General features: G+C 60.5%; 1 protein-coding gene across 1 annotated transcript in view; it reads left to right on the forward strand.

The window, feature by feature from the left end:
- The window catches only part of FMNL1 (formin like 1), a 63751-nt gene that overhangs the window by 34536 nt on the left and 11125 nt on the right, over positions 1 to 18090 (forward strand). The window contains exons 3-12 of the mRNA XM_065422449.1: positions 130 to 243; positions 1810 to 1883; positions 3887 to 3970; positions 6013 to 6153; positions 9186 to 9294; positions 10679 to 10755; positions 11185 to 11278; positions 15974 to 16048; positions 17298 to 17408; positions 17816 to 17965. Of these exons, the coding sequence (XP_065278521.1) occupies positions 130 to 243; positions 1810 to 1883; positions 3887 to 3970; positions 6013 to 6153; positions 9186 to 9294; positions 10679 to 10755; positions 11185 to 11278; positions 15974 to 16048; positions 17298 to 17408; positions 17816 to 17965 (1029 nt within the window). The remainder of the gene's footprint in view (positions 1 to 129; positions 244 to 1809; positions 1884 to 3886; positions 3971 to 6012; positions 6154 to 9185; positions 9295 to 10678; positions 10756 to 11184; positions 11279 to 15973; positions 16049 to 17297; positions 17409 to 17815; positions 17966 to 18090) is intronic.

Here is an 18090-nt window from a genome sequence, read left to right on the forward strand (position 1 = left end):
TCAGCGTCCCGCTCACTTGTGGGTGCTCGCCCGGGTGTGCACACATTGCATCAGTGCTCGGGGCTGTGTTCTCCTCCATCGTCTGCGGAAGCTGGGCCCGAATGTCTCCCTTTTCCCCTCTCCTCGCAGGAACGGTTCCAGGTCAAGAACCCCCCCTCTGCGTACATCCAGAAACTGAAGAGCTACTTGGATACGGGCGGAGTCAGCAGAAAGGTGACCTCCGATTGGCTGATTGCCATGGCGGTATTATCCTCCCCCTTTTATTCTCCCCTCTCCTTTGCTTCCCCTTAGCTTTTGTACCGCAGTTGAGAGCTGAGGTCCCCGAACTGGGGTACGTGCACCCCAGGGGCACAGGAGCTGTTGGAAGTGGGGCCCGGTAGCAGGGTAGTCTGTCCTCTGTAAGGGGGAGGGGAGCCTGGACCAGACAACCCCTTTCCATGCCATGAGCCCTGCAAGGACACCGGTATTGTAGGGCGCAGCAGACTAGCTGGAGGTTGGGGTTAGGTGTCCATCAGGTGCCTACCTCCTGGCTGGCTGGCTCCCAGGAGGAGAGGGAGAGCAGAATTACAGGGGAGCAGCAGCCCAGGAGAGAGGTTCCCTAGGCTGGGACCCAGCAGAGAGACTGGGGGCTGGGGAGCCTGCCTAAGTCACAGCACAGCCCCCAAGGCTCAGTGGGGGCCCCAGAACCAAAGGGCACAAGTGGGGGAGCAAAGGAGGCTCCCTGGAGCGGGGCTGGCAGCTGGATACTGGTGGGCTGGGGAGCCTGCCCGAGTCACAGCACAGCCCTGAGGAGAAAGGCTGTGGAATCCCTTGGCTGCGAGGAAGGCGTTTAGTCCAGGGACCAGGGCAGAGGGAGACCCGTGGGAAAGGCGGTCCAGAGAGGGCAGGGGCTGGCAGAGCTGCCTGGCTCAGAGGAAATGGGAAGGGAGCCCTGGAATGAGGGCGAATCGGAGCTGGAGTTGCCTGATGCCAGGTGAGGCCCCCTCATTTCCAGCTCCCTATCCCTCCCTTCTGAGCCCTCCCTGCCCTTTTACACGCCCACTCCCTCACACCCCACCAGCGCCCCTCCCCGCAGTCTAACCTCATTACAGCCGGCAGGAAACGGGATTCCCAGTTCACAAAACTTTTCCTGATTTCAAGAACTTTCCTGTTCTGCATCGAGATGAAACTGCGACTTTTTGAAGTTTTTGGTGTGGAAAAACCTCAGAGAGACACCCCCCCCCCCCAATCCATCCCAGAATAGCCAGTAGCCTGAGGTCAGGGCACTCCGCGGGATGTGACAGCCCCAGGCCCCAGGGCCGGTTCTGAGTCAGGCGGTTCTGGACTGGGGCTGCGTCTCTCTCATTTTGACTCGAAATTCCATCCTGGGCCTGAGGACCCTTCCTTACAAAAGTTTCATGGAAACTGGGACGTTCCTGCGAAAAGTTTTGGATTTAACAGATCGGCATTTTCTGATGAAAAACCATTTAGTCAAAAAATGTCCAACCCCCTCTAAACCTCCCGTCCTGTAGCCCTCCCCCCAGGCGCCCCCAGCCAAAAGGCCTTCTCTTCTAGTTTCCCCAGGCAGATCTCCACCAGCCAAATTTGAAACTTATTGCACTTTGACTCTGTAAGTCTGTTAAGGTCTAAAATAAGTGTGCACAGAAAGGAGATGCTGGCATGAGGGGAGATACGTGGACCAGTAACGCTGGGAATCACTGCTCTAGAGGTTATCTGGAGTTAACACAGGTGGTAAAAGAGAAATGAGGCTGCAACCTGGCCAGTGATGGTGCAGATCTGTCTAACGCCCCTTTGCTTTTTGAAACGCAGTTTAAGAGGCGAGTGCAGGAGTCCACACAGGTGCTCCGAGAGCTGGAGATCTCGCTGAGGACCAACTATATCCGGTGAGTATCTATGGATCACGTGCTAATGTCCAGGGTTAGTGCAGGTGACTGTCTCCCTCTAGTGGCCACTCCCACCCTGCAAGTGATAGGGCTTGTGCTTTGGGGGCTGCAGGGCTGCATTGTACTTGGCGGCTTGTGCCGACAAGGGGGGTTACACTCTTGCCTGCTAATCACTGCAGGCCTGCGAGGAGGAGGGGCTGCTACCAATGCTAGCCGGAGGTCTGCTTTGACTCCAGCAGCAGAGCTGCTGTGTTTTTGAGTACAAAGGTCCCTGGTTCAAGACCCGTCAGTGATGCATTCCTGCCATGCGCCATCTGCTGCTCTCCTCTGCTTGGCTTTCAGATGCCATAATGGTCGTGCCGTGTCTGGGGGGGGTGAGCACTGTGGGGAACTAGGGACGGCCCCACTGAGTTTGCCTCAGTGCTACCATCCCACTGTGAAAATCTCATGACTTTGGTGGTGAGGCTTTCGTGGGCCCCTGGCTGTCTACCAGCCCCATCTGGCTCATGGATGATCCAGAACAGGGGCAAGTCTGGGTGGAGACGGGACCTTCACTCTGATGGTTAGAAAGCGTTGCCGAATTTCAAACCTAACCTTTTTGATGGGCAGTTTATATCCCTTTGTTCTTGTGTCCACACTGGCTCTTCTGTGGCCCCATGCTTTGTGCAGAAGCCTCTCTGAAGGTACCTGGAGTGTGACGGGCTCTCGGGATCAGACCCAGGCTGGGTGGGAATGGGCACTGAGGCCTGGCCGGCCCAGAGTCTGCGCTGCCAGGGTGACCTGGAGTATGTCTAATGCTAAATCTACCTCCGTGCTGTGGGGCAAACCCACTGGGTAGTGCTCTGGCGAATGGGACCCAGCACTGATCTGGAACGTCCATACTGTCGTCTGAGCATGGAGCAAAAGCAGATGGGCAGTGCCCCTCCCTGATCGTGGGACTGGGGCTGTCCCGTGTCATCTGGGGCCTGGCCCAAAGCCAGTCACGGCTCAGAGCGATGGAGGCAGTTTGGGCGGGTCCTGTTGAGAGCAGGTGCCTGCCTTCTACCCGTGGCATGGGCAGAGGAGCGTGGATGGGGTGGGGGTGACAGCAGCCAAACAGGAGACAAGCGGAGGGGTTTCTGGGAGAGCAGGAAGGCGGGTCTGGGGGTTCAGGCATTGGGCTCTGAGACTTAGGAAACCTGGAGGCAATTCCCAGCCTTGCCACCGACTCCCTGCCTGGCCTTGGGCGAGTCCCTGCACATCTCCGAGCTGCCATCCCTGGCCTGCCAGATGGGGTGGCAGTGCTGGCATGCCTGACCTATGGCTCAGTCTCGGGGGGGAGCTCTGAGACTTTCGGGGCCGGGACGGAGGGACTTGAGCTCTCAGGAAAAGAGTAAAAGGCTCCCCCTGGAGCCGGGAACCTGTGAATAACCGTGCGGTGGGGGAAGAAAGAAGAGGGACTGCTGGCTGCCCCTGGGGGACGCAGCCATGCAGCAGGGCCCTGATGGAAAGTGAACCTTTCTACTCCTGTGAAGCCTGGCCATGCATCCGACCGGGCCAGGCTGACTCGACACCACCCATATCCTCAAAGGGCTGCGTCCTAACTCTGCTGTCCGCCCCGAGTGTGGGGGCCCTTGGCCAGTGGGGAGAGAGCTGGGATGGGGGGAGATGCAGCCCTGCCCTTCCCCACAGCTCTAGGAAGGGAGCAGATTACTTAATCCCAGGGCTGTGGCTAGTGTGTGAGGGGGGCAGAGCCAGCGTGCTTCCAGCCCACCCTGCCACTGCCCACTGGCTCGTGCAGAGCAGTGCTGGGTGAGCTGGCCCTGGGCTCCCCGTTACAGCTGGGTTCAGTCTGAGCAGGGGTAGCCACAGGGCTGGGCCGCTCCGGCCCAAGGGGAGGGGAGGGGGGAGAGACGCTCTAGAAAGGAAGCAAAGGGAAGAAAAGAGAAATGGGCGTGAGGATGGGGGTGCAGCTGAGCCGTCCCTGCCTGATCTCCCTGGCTAACGCACCTCCTCTCCCCCAGCTGGGTGCAGGAGTTCCTGAACGAGGAGAACAAGGGGCTGGACGTGCTGCTGGAATACCTCGCCTTCGCCCAGTGCGCCGTCACGTAAGTTGCTGCTGAGCCCTTTGCCCCCGCTGGGGAGGGGAGGGCGCTGGGACGGGTGCCGTTTCCTCCGCTAGAGTCGGCCCCGCGTCAGACCAGCGCCGCAGTGCCGAGCTGTAAGCACGCGAGTCGGGCCTGTGACTTCAGGCCTAACGTGGGAGCCCTGCCTGAGCGCCATGCTCACGGGAGCCCTGCTCCTGTGTTAACAGGCCCTGGCTCTGAACTTTGGCCACTTGGCTAGACTGCCTCTGCGTCCCTCACTAGCATCTTGTGAGCGGGGGCAGGCGGCCCCTTCGCTTTCTTTACAGCTCGTTGGGAATGAGTCCCTGGAAGCAGCCTCCCGGGAGGGCAGGGCCAAGAGCCACAGTCTGGGGCGGCCCACGTCTAAGCCATGGGGCCTTCCGCTAGTGCCCCAGTCTGTGCCCTCTGGCAGCAAGGCGTGCCAGCCCCTAGCGCAATAGAGCCCCGCCACGGGCAGCTCCCAAGTGTGGGGCAGCGCACTGGCCTAGACCACAGGTGCCAGACTGGGGCCCACGGGGGGCTGGCTGCTCACCTGGTGCTGGTGGCTCCAGCCTGTCGCGTTTCATTAGAAGAAGCTTGATCTCCACATGCCCTTCCCTGAAGCAACTTTCCCATGCACACGACAGCTGTAGCTGCCTGTCCTGGACTGTGCATGGGAGGGGAGGGGCCACACGAGCCTGGCCCGTGCGACATCAGGGCTGGGGCCCCAGCTCTCCATGGGAGGCCAGCGGGGTCTGGGGTTGTAGGAGTGGGGCTCCCTCGGCTCCTTTTGCCCAGGAGCAGGTTTCTGAGAGCAGAGGAGTCTGGGACTGAGCAGCAAGGCAGAGTGAGACCCAAGGGCTGGGAGCTGAAGCCAGACAAACTCCGACTAGAAAGGAGGTGCCAGTTGCTCACAGGGAGGGTGATTAATCAGTGGAACAGCCTCCCTAGGGACAGGGTAAATTCTCCATCCCTGGGAGCGTTTCGATCCAGACCGTCCGTCTCCTGACAGCGCTGCTCAAGCCTGGCATTTTGCCAGGCCATTGGGGGTGGCCAGGCACCTTGGTACCATCGAAAGCAAAGTCTCATCCCCCTCCCCTTCAGGGTCCAGTGTGCCGTGCCGTGCCCGCCTCTGGGGACATGCCCAGCTCACAGAGCCGCAGGGCTAGACAGCACCGAGATGCAGGGTTGGCTGAGCATGGGTGGCACTGAGACCGTTCTATGGTACACACTGCGGGGGGCTGCACAGATTTTGGCTTCAGAGACGGGGTTGCCGACCGGCAAAGGCTGAGAAAGATGCTCTAGCTCAGACGTGCTGGCACCCCTGTGCTAGGCGGGAGGACAGACATAGATGATTTTATCTGGCCTTAAAATCGAAGAAAACCCCGCCCCTTGTCGCGGTTCCCCTCCCCATTCCCTTGTCTGTCCCTGTCCTGGGTGCTGAAATTTCTGCAGCTTGCAGAGATCTCCCTAAAGGTCCGTCCGTCTCCACTCCCTCAACCTGCTGCCTCAGGGCTGGCCCCTGGCGCCCAGGGCCGGGGGCTGTTCCATTAACAACCCACCTGGGACGGATGGTTAAACTCCCTGAGCTCGGAGCCCTGTGCCCGCATGGTCTGTTTGCACTTTCTAGGCATAACCATCCGTGGTGGCATTGCTGGTCCCTGGGGACATTTGTGGGGCCATGCAGGGCTGTGGTGGCAGCAGTACCTGCCCTGAGGCGTTTGCGGCTAAGTGTGGCTCTGGCCGGCTGAGTGGTAGCGTGGGGCTGAAGGGGGCTGGAGGCCGGCTGGGGAGCAAGCTGGTGTGGGCCAGTCTCTGCAGTCCCAGAGGAGTGAGGGCTGGGCAGTCTCATCCCGCCCCTGGGCTCGAGTGGTGGGGGCCTCTGCCGAGGAGCCGCGAGATACCTATGTGGGGGGACCTCCTCTCACTGTGCTCTGTCGCTGGGTCTGCCCTTCCCCCACCACTGGCCGGGATCCTGCTGCCTCATACGAGGCCTCACTATATTCTGCTGACTCACACGTCTGTCTTCACGTGTGTGGCTCCAGGTACAATATGGAGAGCGCAGATAACGGGAGCCCGGGCTCTGACAAGGGCAAGTCCCCGGACAGATCCATGGAGGACCTCAGCAAGAGCAACTCCTCGTCCCCCACACAGGGCTCCTCCAAAACGAGGAACCTGACTATCAGGTAACACACGCAGCCAGCCTGGGACACCCCATGCTGGAGCCCATCAGCTCCTGCCCTGCTCAGAGATACTGGAGGAGAGGCCATTGCCAGTGAGTTCTTCTGGCCAAGCAAACAGGCTGCAGCTCGTGGGCCTGATTCTGCCCTGGGCCAGGAGGGAGGCGCCCAGCTCCCACTGGGGAAGAATTACATCCCTGCACCCAACAGAACATCAGCCCCCTCGTGGGAGCGCCCGTGGCACCATTGCACTGTGGCCTCTGACGACTCTTGACACACACAGCTTTGTCTCACTTGCTCGGGCTCTGACACGCTGCCCATCTGGAGTCAGGACAGCCTGGAGTTGCTGGGCTGAGGACCCCGCCCCTCTCCCCACCACCTTTCCTTGTTTGCATACCATATATTTAACTCGGGGCACTCCATGCTGCTGGATGTTACTGAGGCTAATGGCTTGCGAGGGTCAGGGAATAATGGAGCCGGTGGAAATTTTTCACAATTAAAATAAAAATAAATTTAAGGAAAACCACCACTGCCCAGAAATAACTGTCCAGCACCATTCCTCGAGTTCTGAGTGTTGGCTGCGGCTGAGTGATGCTTGCACAGCAGGGTCACGGCTATAACCACTAGAGGACCACCAGAAACTGCACTGATCTGATGTTGGCCAGAAGGCCAAGTGTGTGTAAATGATAATCGGGGGGGGGTCTCTAATAACTGCCCTCTAAACTGATAAACATGGAGCTTGGTGACCCAGAGAACAACTGTACCTGAATTACACCCCCGGCCCCTGCCCCAGGAAGCATGAGCTGTCTAACGCAGGGGACCTAGCGCCAGGAATCCAGGTTCTGTCCCTGAGAAATTCTCGTAACTACTTATCTGTTACCATTGGCCTCTTCTAACGTGTTTCTCCTCAGCACCCCCAGGTGGTCGGGAAGTGCATTGTCCCCATTTCACCCAGCTCAGGCACAGCGAGACTAAGCGATTTGCCCAAGGTCACACAGAAGGTCTGTAGCAGAGCAGGGAATTGAACCTAGTGCCCTGACCACTAAAACATCCCTCCTCCCCGACTCTGCTCCTGACTCACCATGTCCCCTCCTGTGCCTCAGTTTCCCCATCAGGATGCTAGCACAGGGTAGGGTTGTGAGGCCTAAAAGGACAATAGGTCAAAATCTTGTGGATCTGAAAACAAGGTGAAATGTTAAAAGTGGACATTGAGGAGCTGGACCCGCCCAGGCCCAGGCTGAATCGGCCTGGTTCTGATCCAGATTGACGGGAGACAGTTCTAGTTCAAAGCCCGCTCACCTCATGCGGCTCTGTGCATGCCCGGTCCCCTCCCACCATCTAACCACAGGCTTCTTTTGCACGCTTCCCTCGGGCCGTGTCTCACGGTAGGTAACCGGGCTCGCTCTCAGGGATGGTGGAGATTTGGCTCTGACGTCTGCCCCCGTGTTCCTGGTGCTTGGGGTCAGGCTCTGGCATCGCTTTCCAGTTCCGTTTCTAGTCGTGTGTAAGGTCGTCCTATGGTGCTGCTTCACGCTCCCTGTGTGTGCAGTCAGCCCTACTGTTACTCCTGTTATCCCCGTGGGGCCAGCCCTGTCACGGGGGTGGGGGTGGGAGCCGGAGTCTGACCCCACTGGTCCTGTGAGGCCAGCCGAGCCACACGGGGAGCAAGCCGGAGTCTGATCCTGTTGGCCCTGTGGGGCCAGCCCAGCCATGGGTGGCAGGGGAGAGCCAGAGTCTGACCCCAGTAGCACTGCGGGACCTGTCTAGCCAGGGGGAAGAGCCTTTTGTGCATGTGTAGAATTGCTAGGCCTGCACAAGTGGTGCCGAGGGCCTATTTTGGCCTGCGGAGCCGTGGCCACTCGTGGTGATGTGCAAGGAGGAAAGAGCCTGGCCTCCCCCCTCCACCCCCCTCCCCCCCCCCCCCCCCCCCGCGGGCGTGTTTGCAAGGCTGGCAGCTAGGAAATCACCTAACCACAGCACGCTGGGCATGGAAACCAGAGAGACGATAGCCATGGCACCCCGGGCACTTTGCCAGCTGATTTCCAGAGCAGAAATACCCCTTAAGAATCAATAGGGACTTACTGAGTTCCCGGCTCCCCCAGCTGCTACCTGCAGTGACTGCTCAGGAAGCCAACCCAGAATTACTGGCTTAAAGCCCGTACGTGTGCCCCTGGAGACTGTGCCCTTGCAGGCTGCGGGGCTGTCAGCATGTGCCATCCGCTCTGAGGGGTTGAGATGCGAGGGAGCAGCCGTTGGTGCAGTGACAAGGCAGGGACCCTCTTTAGGGACTGGATATTTGAAACGTGACCATGGAAAGGCAACGGAAGTTCCCTGCATGCAAAGATTGGAGGTGTGATGGGCAGGGCCTGGTGGTAAAGTAAAGGAAATCCAGGCCCTGGGCCCTCTAGCGGCCTGTAAGAAGAGCGTGGTGCTGAGTGCACGGCCTGGCCTTGCTCTGCTGCTGCGTGCTGGGCACTCAGGCCTCCTGGCCGTCTGCCTGTGCCCCGGAGAGGCTGCCAAGCCCCTGCCGTTCCATTCCGCCATGTGCCTCCAAGGAGGGCGCATCCCCATCAAGTACTGTTTCTCCCTCCTGTCCTGCAGGCTGTAATCCTCCTTCAGGTGCTGCCACTTGAACCAGCAGATCCACACATTCTTTCAACAAGTCCACCCAAGCGTTCCCTCCAGCGCCCCTTGGAGCGATCAGGAGAGTAAACCCAGGCCACCTATGAACTCCTATGCGCCCCGGTGAGCCTCCCGCAGCCATCCGAGATCACCAACGCACTAGGGTGCAGACTGGGCCGGGCCAACGCCCTTTGCTCTCCCCGGCCAGCCCCAAGGCAGAGCCCAGCCCACTCAGTCGTTGGCCTGTCTGCCAAGACAGCCCATGGGCTGGGGTGTCTGGGGCTGCAGACTGTGGACGGATCAGAGGGGACCCCGTTCCCAGTCTGAGCCAGCCAGGCCCCCAGCCGGTGCTTTCTGTAGCTGTGCCGCCTGCCGAGTCTTTCCCGGGCATCACCCGCTCTCTTCCTTTGGCCCAGACTCAACCCGGCGCACAGCAGGAAGGCACTGCGGAACTCGCGCATCATCAGCCAGAAGGATGACGTCCACCTCTGCATCATGTGCCTGCGCGCCATCATGAACTACCAGGTGGGGGCAAGGCCCTGCAGGCAGGGCCACCCAGCGGATTCAGGGGGCCTGGGGGCTTCGGCGGCGGGGGTCCTTCCGCTCCGGGGCTTCGGGGCACTTCGGCGGCGGGTCCCGGAGCGAGTGAAGGACCCGCCGCCAAATTGCCGCCGAAGGCCCGAAGCGGAAGAAGCTCCGGGTCTTCGGCAGCGGGTCCTTCACTCGCTCCGGGTGTGTTTGGCAGCACCAAAGGACATGCTGCTGAAGACCCGCCGAAAACTCATGTGGGGGCCCCCGAAAACTCTCATGGGGGCCCCTGCGGAGCCCGGGGCAAATTGCCCCACTTGCCCCCCTCCTCCCCCCGGGCGGCCCTGCCTGCGGGGGACCAGGTGCTGGTCCCAGCCAGCGCGCTCGCCAGAAAGGCAATTCCCTGTGGGGTGGGAGACTCCTGTGCAGAGAGGGGGGCTTGGGTCCTGCTCCGTGCGGCTGTCCAGGCACCGCAGAGCAGAGCCCCACCACTCTGGGGCAGGGAGCCCCTCGCCCTTCCCAGCAGCCAGGCGGGGAGAGACGTGTCTGGCGTTGTGATCTCCCTGCTTAGCTGTGAGCCACCCCAGGGGGCCTTGCTGTCCCCAGCTGTTACCGAGTGCTGCCCCTCCGGGACGGTCTCAGGGAAATCACCCCACCCGGCGTTGGAGGGACCCCAGAGGCTCAGTGCCAGCGGCCTCCTCCATTTAATCTGTGGGGCCCAGCAGGAAACAGTCCCGGGAGCTCAGATGGTGCTGGGGACATCTCGCCTGGCCCTTGGGCAGTGAGCTGTTTGAGTCATCTCCAGCCCAGGCCAGCGACCTCCCAGTCTGAGGGGTGGAGGTGAGTGCAGGTTCCACCCAGCACCCCGGGGCGGTGGGTCCAGGGCGGGCTGTGCTGACCAGAGGGTCAGTCCCACCGCGTGGGGGCCTGAAACATGAACGTGACTGAACAGCCACCTTCCTGCCTCCCTTTCTCCAGCATCCCCCTTCCTCCTCTTCTCCCCTCCCCTCCGGTTGTGTCGTCCCTGCAGCCCCTCCTGATGTCCCTGTGGCTCTGAGCCTGGGGGCCTGGTCCACGATGGAGACCCCTGAGTGCTGAGGTCTCCTCTCTCTCCATGGCATCAGCTGCTCCTCACTGGGGTCCTTGTAACTGGCCTGGCTCCGCTTGGTGTGCCAGGTCCTGTGGGGACTGGCGGGGTGGCAGAGCAGCTGGCAGGGGGCTTGCCAGCACCTTGGGCGGGATGGGCCTGCGATCCGTGCCCCTCTGGTCCTGCCCAGGTGGTCTCTGCCTTAAAGACACATAAGCATTTCAGAGGGCATGTGGGGGAAGGGCGAGGCGTGGCATCTGCCCCAAACCTGCTAACACCGGCCTCTTTCCCTAGTCTGGATTCAGCCTGGTGATGAACCATCCAGCCTGTGTCAACGAGATCACCTTGAGCCTGAACAACAAGAACCCAAGGTATGCTCCCCGCCCCTCTTCCTTGGGGTCCCTGCTGCGCCAGGCGCTGTACAAACACAGAACAAAAAGCCAAGCCCTGCCCCAGAGAGTTGACAGGCTAAGTAAGAGATGGGGGAGCACAAGGAAGCAGCGAGGCAGAACTGGTCAGCATTGGCCTGGCTGTGGAATCACGGCAAAGGAGGCAGCTTTGCTGATGTTTCGGGGAGCTCCCCGCAGCACGCAGGGCAGCCCGGGACATGGCGTTTGAGAGGTTAACACGTGGGCGATGGAGGCTGGCAGAGGGCTGATGGCTCTCGGCGTGAACGGGAGCCCATAGGGAGGGGGCATAGGCCGTGGAGGGGCTTGTGAGTGAAGACCAGCAGCTTGTGGCTGGTGCCACAGAGAAGGGGCAGCCCCCGGAGGGAGTCAGACCCTGTGTTCTCCCTGTAGGACCAAAGCCCTCGTCCTGGAGCTGCTGGCCGCCGTGTGCCTGGTCCGAGGAGGGCACGACATCATCCTCGCTGCCTTCGACAACTTCAAAGAGGTGGGTCCCCCAGCGACCAGGTCAGAGCCGGTGGGGCCCAGGAGCCAGCTGGCCCTGGGGGATCTCAGAGCCCCTGCTGTGGAGGATGGGGGCAATAGGGGTGGGGCCTGGCCGAGGGGTGGGAGCCAGGAATTCCTGCCTCCTAGTCCCAGTTCTGACAGCAACTCTCAGTGCAGCTCGGATAAATCCCTGCCCTTCCCTGGGCCTCAGTTTCCTCCCCGATACCCAGCTGCGTGCTGGGGCTGTGCTGGGTCGGGGCCGAGGAGAGGAGACGCGCCAGGTACTCATCAACCTGGCTGCGGGTGGCAGCCAGCGGAACTGACGCTCCATGACTGAGCAGCCTGGTTCTGTCCCCTCGGTGCCGCCTTGCTGTGTCTGTGCGTCAGGAGCTGGGGAAGCCCTGCTCAGTCACCTCCCTCCCCTGCCTCCTGCGCAGGGCTGCGCCCCACGGCCCATCTCTGGGGCTCTGGCCAGTCGGATATGTAAACTGGCCGCTGCTGTGGGCGGGGCCGAGCTACGTCTCCGCCCCCCCCCCGTTGTGCCCTAGGCGTAGGGTGCTGCACGTGGCCGGCCCTCCCTGGGCCAGAGCTGAGCAGAGCATGGGGGTGGGTCCGGGAGGGGTCTCTGGGAGCATCATGGAGCACATCTCTCTCTGAGGAGCCCCTGCCCCACCTCTTGTGGGCTGGGTCCATGAGGGGCTCTCCTTGGCGCCGATGCAGTGCTGGAGCAGCGGGACCCTCTCTTCTCTGCAATCCCACATTCCTTCACAGCCCCGCTCCCTGGAGGCTGTCCTCCCTCCCCCATGCCCAGCGGGCATCCGCACACCAGCCAGCCCCTCACCAGCTCTGTGTGCTTTGGCTCACGCTCCCCTCCCCTCCGCAGCATGCCCTGGCTGGCAGAGCTGGCGTGTCTCTGGGGGCAAGGACCTCATGCTGTAACCAGGATGGGCAGAGGCAGGGCATGTCTCTGCTGCCAGTGCTAGGGCAAGAACCAACCCTCCTGTCATTGCTGCCTCCTGGGAGCCCCCAGCACCGGCTGCGGCTTATCTGCAGGTGCGGGCGTTCGGAATGGGGTCAGAACGTGACCTCTGCCCTCCGTGGCTCCCTGCCCAGGGCTGACAGCTGGCCCGCGGGGGTGTCGGATGGACGCCGTACTGAAGGGTTCCCATCTCTTCCTCGCTGCACTGGCCCTTAGTGGTAGCAAGGAACAATCCGCCGCCCTTCTCTAGCCCCTTCTGCGAACGATCTCACGGTGTTTTCCAGACACTGATGTACTGACTCTTGTAAACCCTATGGAGGGTGGCCATGGTTACCCACCCCGCTACACATGGGGAAACTGAGGCACAGAGCAGAGAAAGGACTCACCCAAGGCTCCACGGTGAGTCAGTGGCAGAGCCAGGAATAGACCTCAGGTCTCCTACTCCCTGTCCCTGGTTTTGACCATAGGCCCTTGCCTGGAAAGCTGGTGATACAGTGAAATGCCGACAGACCCTGGTCATCGGTGGGCAGGATTGAACCAGGGACCTCTGGAGCTTAGTGCACGAGGCACTACAGCATGAGCTAAAAGCCAACCGGCTCTTCGCTAAGGCTGTCGAGCAGACTCCTTCATCTCTCGCTACGTGGGCTCGGTGCCATTAGATGGGATGGTGTGTGGGTTACACCAGCATGGTATCTCCGCCCATGGCCAGTCTTGCCCTGCCCCCATACAGCCAGGAAGGGGGAAGTCTTTTAGAAGTTCCTAGGGGAGTTAGGAGCACAGTCCCATTCTCTATCAATGGGAGTCAGGTTCCTAACTCCCTTAAATATTTCTGAAAATCTCCCCCAAACGACCTTGGAGCCAGCCCACAATCCTTCCATCCCACTCACACTTAGCCGCCCCGCCTGCCGTCCCTGGGGGAACAGCCTGCCTAGTCTGGGCTCCTGAAACCGTCCCTCTTGCTGTTGGGGTTTGTAAAATCCCCCGCCCCGTGGCGTCGCAGCTCTGAAGGAAGGGGATGTCGTCCCTTTGAAACGGCACAACGGCCCGCCCGCGCCCCCTGCCCAGCTCCTCTGCCAGGCTCTCAGGGCTGGTTCTGCGCTGCCAGCCGGGAAGTTCTCGCAGGCGTGGCTAGTGCCCGGGTGCCGCCGGCACCTCCCACGGGGCTGACTCAGGGAGGTTCTAATGCAGCAGGGGATGGGACGGGGGCACTTCATGCAGCTGTGGAGATTGGCCTCTTGGGGGGAAGGCCAAGCACATGGGAAAGCTCCCTCCTCATCTCCCTGCCCAGAGAGCTCTGCGCACTGAGGGAAGGGCTCCTGAGTGTGGTGCTGCTAATGGTGGAGAGCGACGGGCAGGGGCTGTGCCAGAGTCCTGGGTACACTGTATGAGCTCTGCCAGTGCCCCCCTGTCCTGCCCGGCAGCCCCAGGCCGCTTCTAGCTGGGCCCCCAGCCTAGCCCTGCCCCCCAGCCTAGCTCTGCCCCCCAGCCTAGCGCTGACCCCAGCATAGTTCTGCCCCCTGCATAGTGCTGCCAGTGCCCCCCTGTCCTGCCCGGCAGCCCCCGGGGCCGTGTCCTGCTGTTGCCCTTTGCTGCTCTCCCTTCTCCCCGGTGAGACAGAACCAATGTGCTGAGGGCCCTGCGCTGCGGCTGCTGGGGCGAGTGGCGGCTGTTCCGGGCTGGGAGCATCAGCGAGATGATGCTCAGGCAGGGCTGGCAGTGCCTGGCAATGCCCCAGCTGTCGCTCTGCTGTAACCCTACAAGGGGCTCCAACAAAGGGGCCGATTGGGTGACCTGGGCTGCAGGCTGGATTGAATTCCCGGGCGCAGCAGCAGGGAGCTGGGCTGAGGCCAGCGGGAGGTGAGTGGGAGACGGGAACCCAGGCTGACATCTGAGCGATGAATGGAGGGGAGCGGACCTGATCCCTCACGCTGGAGACAGGCCAGGGAGCCGGAGCACGGTCTGCAGTAGTGGGGGCTGTGCCACGGGGGGCTCCGTTGGCTCAGTGACTTGGGTTTCAGTTCGCTAGCATGTCCCTTTCAACAGCTACCTGTGCTCTCTCCTATCACTGCATCCCAGCCATGGCTGCGCTTGGAGCCAGGACGCCTGGGTTCTATTCCTGGCTCTGCTGCTAGCATGCTGGATGACTGAGGGCAAGACCATTCCCAGCTCCATGCCTCAGTTTCCCCATCTGTATAATGGGAATAATAAAACTAACCCACCTCAAAGGGGGCGTGAGGCTCCAGTACCTATAGAGTGAGCTTCGGCTGGAAGGTGCCATCCGAGGGGAATTGGTATTAATTAATTAATGTATTGATTGAGTTCTCCGAGCCCCTGCTGGCACTGCAGGATGGGCCATGGGGGGCTCACAGCCCCATGGCAGGGTCCCATCCCTGCAGGGAACAGTAGAGAAATGAGAGCCAGGGAGCAGCTGGAGGAAGGTCATTGTTCACAACCCCCCAATTCCCTCCCCTCATCAGTTGGCTCTGGCCAGGGCTGGACTGCCTGGGCCCGGATCCTGTGGTGTCCTGTGGCCCGGGCACTGCCCCTGCACTGCACAAGGGTAGGATGGTGCAGGCATCGCTAACCAGAGAAGTCCTGCCCAGCACAAGGCCATGTCTCTGAGGGCCAGACCCTGCCCACGTCCTCATGCCCTGGCGTTAGGCGAAGGACCTAGCGCTGGAGCTGGACCCAAAGGCCCCAACCTTCACGGGGCCCTGTTCTGAGCTGCAGCGTCTCTCCTGGTGGGGAAGGGGCCTAGGCAGGACCGTGGTGAACCAAGGAGGCTGCTGGACTCAGACGCACCCTGAGGTTCTCTCTGGCCCTAGCTCCCAGCCCACCCCGCCTCATGTCCCCATCCTGGGTCTCCCCAGGGCCTGGCCCAGCCTCCACCAGGCTCGTGGCTGCCCACTGCACTGCATTGGCCTGACCCTTCCCAGGAGTAGCTGAAATGGACTGAACGTTTCCATCCCTCTGCAGCGGGAATCCCAGGAATCGCCGTGTGGCTGCCTGCTGGTGTGCCCTGGCCATGTCCACGTGCACGGCTCCCTCTCCCCTCTGGGTCGCTGCCGCGGGGCAGCAACACATCGGCTTTATTGAGCCGTCTGGTCAGCTGGGCCTGGCACTAGTGGCAGATCGATGCCAGTTATTGGAGTTCCATCCTGGGCCGAGTTGTCATGGAGGATTTGTACTGCAGCGTCTGGCAGCCTGGTCACAGACAGGGCCCCATGTGCTGGGCACTGCATGGTCCCTTACCTTGGGGAGGCTTTGACCTCCTGGAGTAATGTAGCAGGGGGGAGGAGCTGGAGATCCCTTGGGGAAGCTACCCCCCCTTTTCCCCCAGCTGCCTTTGGCTTCATTTCTAGGAGTGCACGAAAATCTCAGTCCCGCAAGCCCTGGAACAGAAGCCAGGCTGCCGAGAGCTCAGAGCTGTGTGTGCTGCGCTCTGAGCTGAAACCGGCTACACTGGGGCGAGGCCAGTGGAGCGGGGTGTCTGCTCTGGCACACTCAATCATGCACATGCACCCCTCTCACGTACACTCGTTCCGGGCATGGCAACGCTCCCACTCCCCTTTTGGACTGTGCCTGGCAGCAGGGCAGACACCGTACTGCTCTCTAGGGCAGCAGGATGGCACCGTCTGGGTGGCTTCTCTGCAGGGCAGGGAGCAGCCCATGGCACAGAACCCGCCCATGCTGAGTGGTCTCTGCTCCTGCCCACAGGTCTGCGGAGAGAAGAATCGCTTTGAGAAGCTGATGGAGTATTTCCGAAATGAGGACAGTAACATTGACTTCATGGTGAGCATTTGGGGTGGGGGGGCCAGGCAGCCCCCTCACCTGCCCCATCCCCCAAACCATCCATAACGTGCTGCTGCCTGAGTGTTTGGGGCTCGTGTGATGTGAAGACTTGGCTGGTTTTTCCATCTGCTTAGTGCAGGAAAGAGCTGTTTGCAGCGCCCCTTCCTTCCGCCTGTCACCGTAGGTGGCCATGTCCCACTGCCCCTGGGGTGGATCCAGGGCTCCACACATGGCCATCAGCCCTCTGTTAAACCACACGTGTGTGGCGCTGAGGAAAGAACCTGTAATCTCACTCCCAGGCCTCTGCCACCTGAACTACGGGTGAATCCCATTTGGTGTCAGTAGTAATAGGGCTTTTAGTGTGCATGGGCATCAAACCACTAGAGGGCAGTAGTTTATATATTGCACTCTAAGCCCCTTCAAGTCTGGAAGAGCTAGCAGGGGGCCGTTCCAAATGCCATGAGCCCCACTGACTGGGTCTTTGAGGCTTGATTTTCCCTGTGTCCAGCAGCTGTGTTGGCTCTGGGCTTGCCTCCTCTCCTCCCACTAAGCGTGGCTGTGTTCAGGGTACAGCTGGGTGACACTTTTTTGCCAAATAGTAAATTCACCATAAAATTCCTTTTTCGGGGCACTGAATTCGGGCCAAACACGGTGAATAGTTTCAGGCACAAAAAAGCCTGAAAGCAAGAAAGATTTAGCAACTGTCTAAACAAACCAGGTTGATGTATTTGTTTCAGGTCGGCATTCCGAATGTTGCATTCAGCGCTAGTGACATTGTTATGGTGGTTTTTGTTTCACTGAGAAAAAAAACTAAAAAAAAACCCCACTTTGGTTTGAAACAAAATGAGCTATTTACTTATTTATTTATTTAGGGTTTAGCCACCAAACAAAACCAATCAGTGATTTCTTCAGCTCTGATTAAGGGAGACAGTGTTCTGGAGTGGGTGGCAGGACGCCGGGGTTCTCTTCTCTGCTGCTGACTTGCTTGACCTTGGGCCCCATCTGCTGGTTCTGTAGAGCACTCTGTGGCCGCGTTAGTGTGCTAGCAATGGGAAACGCCATCTCATGCGTGTTCACGCTGGGCATGAGACCCTCTAGCGGCAAGGTCACAAGATTGGGCGGCCAGGCGGCTGCTTCTGGCGCTGTCACTGATGGTTATAGTGTCTCTGCTTGTATCTCGCTGCCCCCGCCCGCCGCTTGCCCTGGGGGAAGGAGGGGCTCTGGTGCTAACCCTGGGGCTCCCCGGCAGGTGGCCTGCATGCAGTTTATCAACATCGTGGTGCACTCGGTGGAGAACATGAACTTCCGCGTCTTCCTGCAATACGAGTTCACTCACCTGGGGCTGGATGAGTATCTGGAGGTGAGGCTGCTCTGACCACTGAGTTCTGAGGGAGGGGAGAGAGGGCTGGTCTGTATGCCCCCATCACTGGAGGTGTTAGCCACTGTCCTCTCAATGAGGGACATCCTCTGTCTACAGCCATCTCCTTTAATGGGCCTTGTCTGCACGCACCACGTGTGCCATCCCAGCCTGGGCTATCGGCCAAGCAGCCTGGAAATGCTGGGACGGAGAAGGGCTGGGCGAGGACTGGGGTCCTCTGGCTCCCTCTTCCCCAGAGGAGGAGCAGGGTGTTTCCGGAGGAAGAGGAGGTGTGGGCGGATGCACATTCAGCTGAGAACGATCGACTCAGAACGCATGGAACTCCCCGGTAGGGTTAAGGGCTGGGCTGGGCCTGGCTTTGAACGGGGACCCTTGCTGTCTTGTGACAGAGGCTGCGTTACACGGAGAGTGACAAGCTGCAGGTGCAGATCCAGGCATACCTGGATAACATCTTCGATGTGGGCGCCCTGCTGGAGGACACAGAGACCAAGAATGCTGTGCTGGAGCACATGGAGGACCTACAGGAGCAAGTGGGGCAGGTGAGGCCCTGGGGCACCAGCCAGGGCAGGCAGGGAGCGAGGAGCCGTTCCTGCTAAGGGCGTCTGCAGGAGCTGATCTGCGTATGGGCAGGAAAACGCTGCCATGTGCTCAGCGTGTCTCTGTG

Source organism: Emys orbicularis, chromosome 25, assembly GCF_028017835.1.
Source record: "Emys orbicularis isolate rEmyOrb1 chromosome 25, rEmyOrb1.hap1, whole genome shotgun sequence".
NCBI lineage: Eukaryota > Metazoa > Chordata > Testudines > Emydidae > Emys > Emys orbicularis.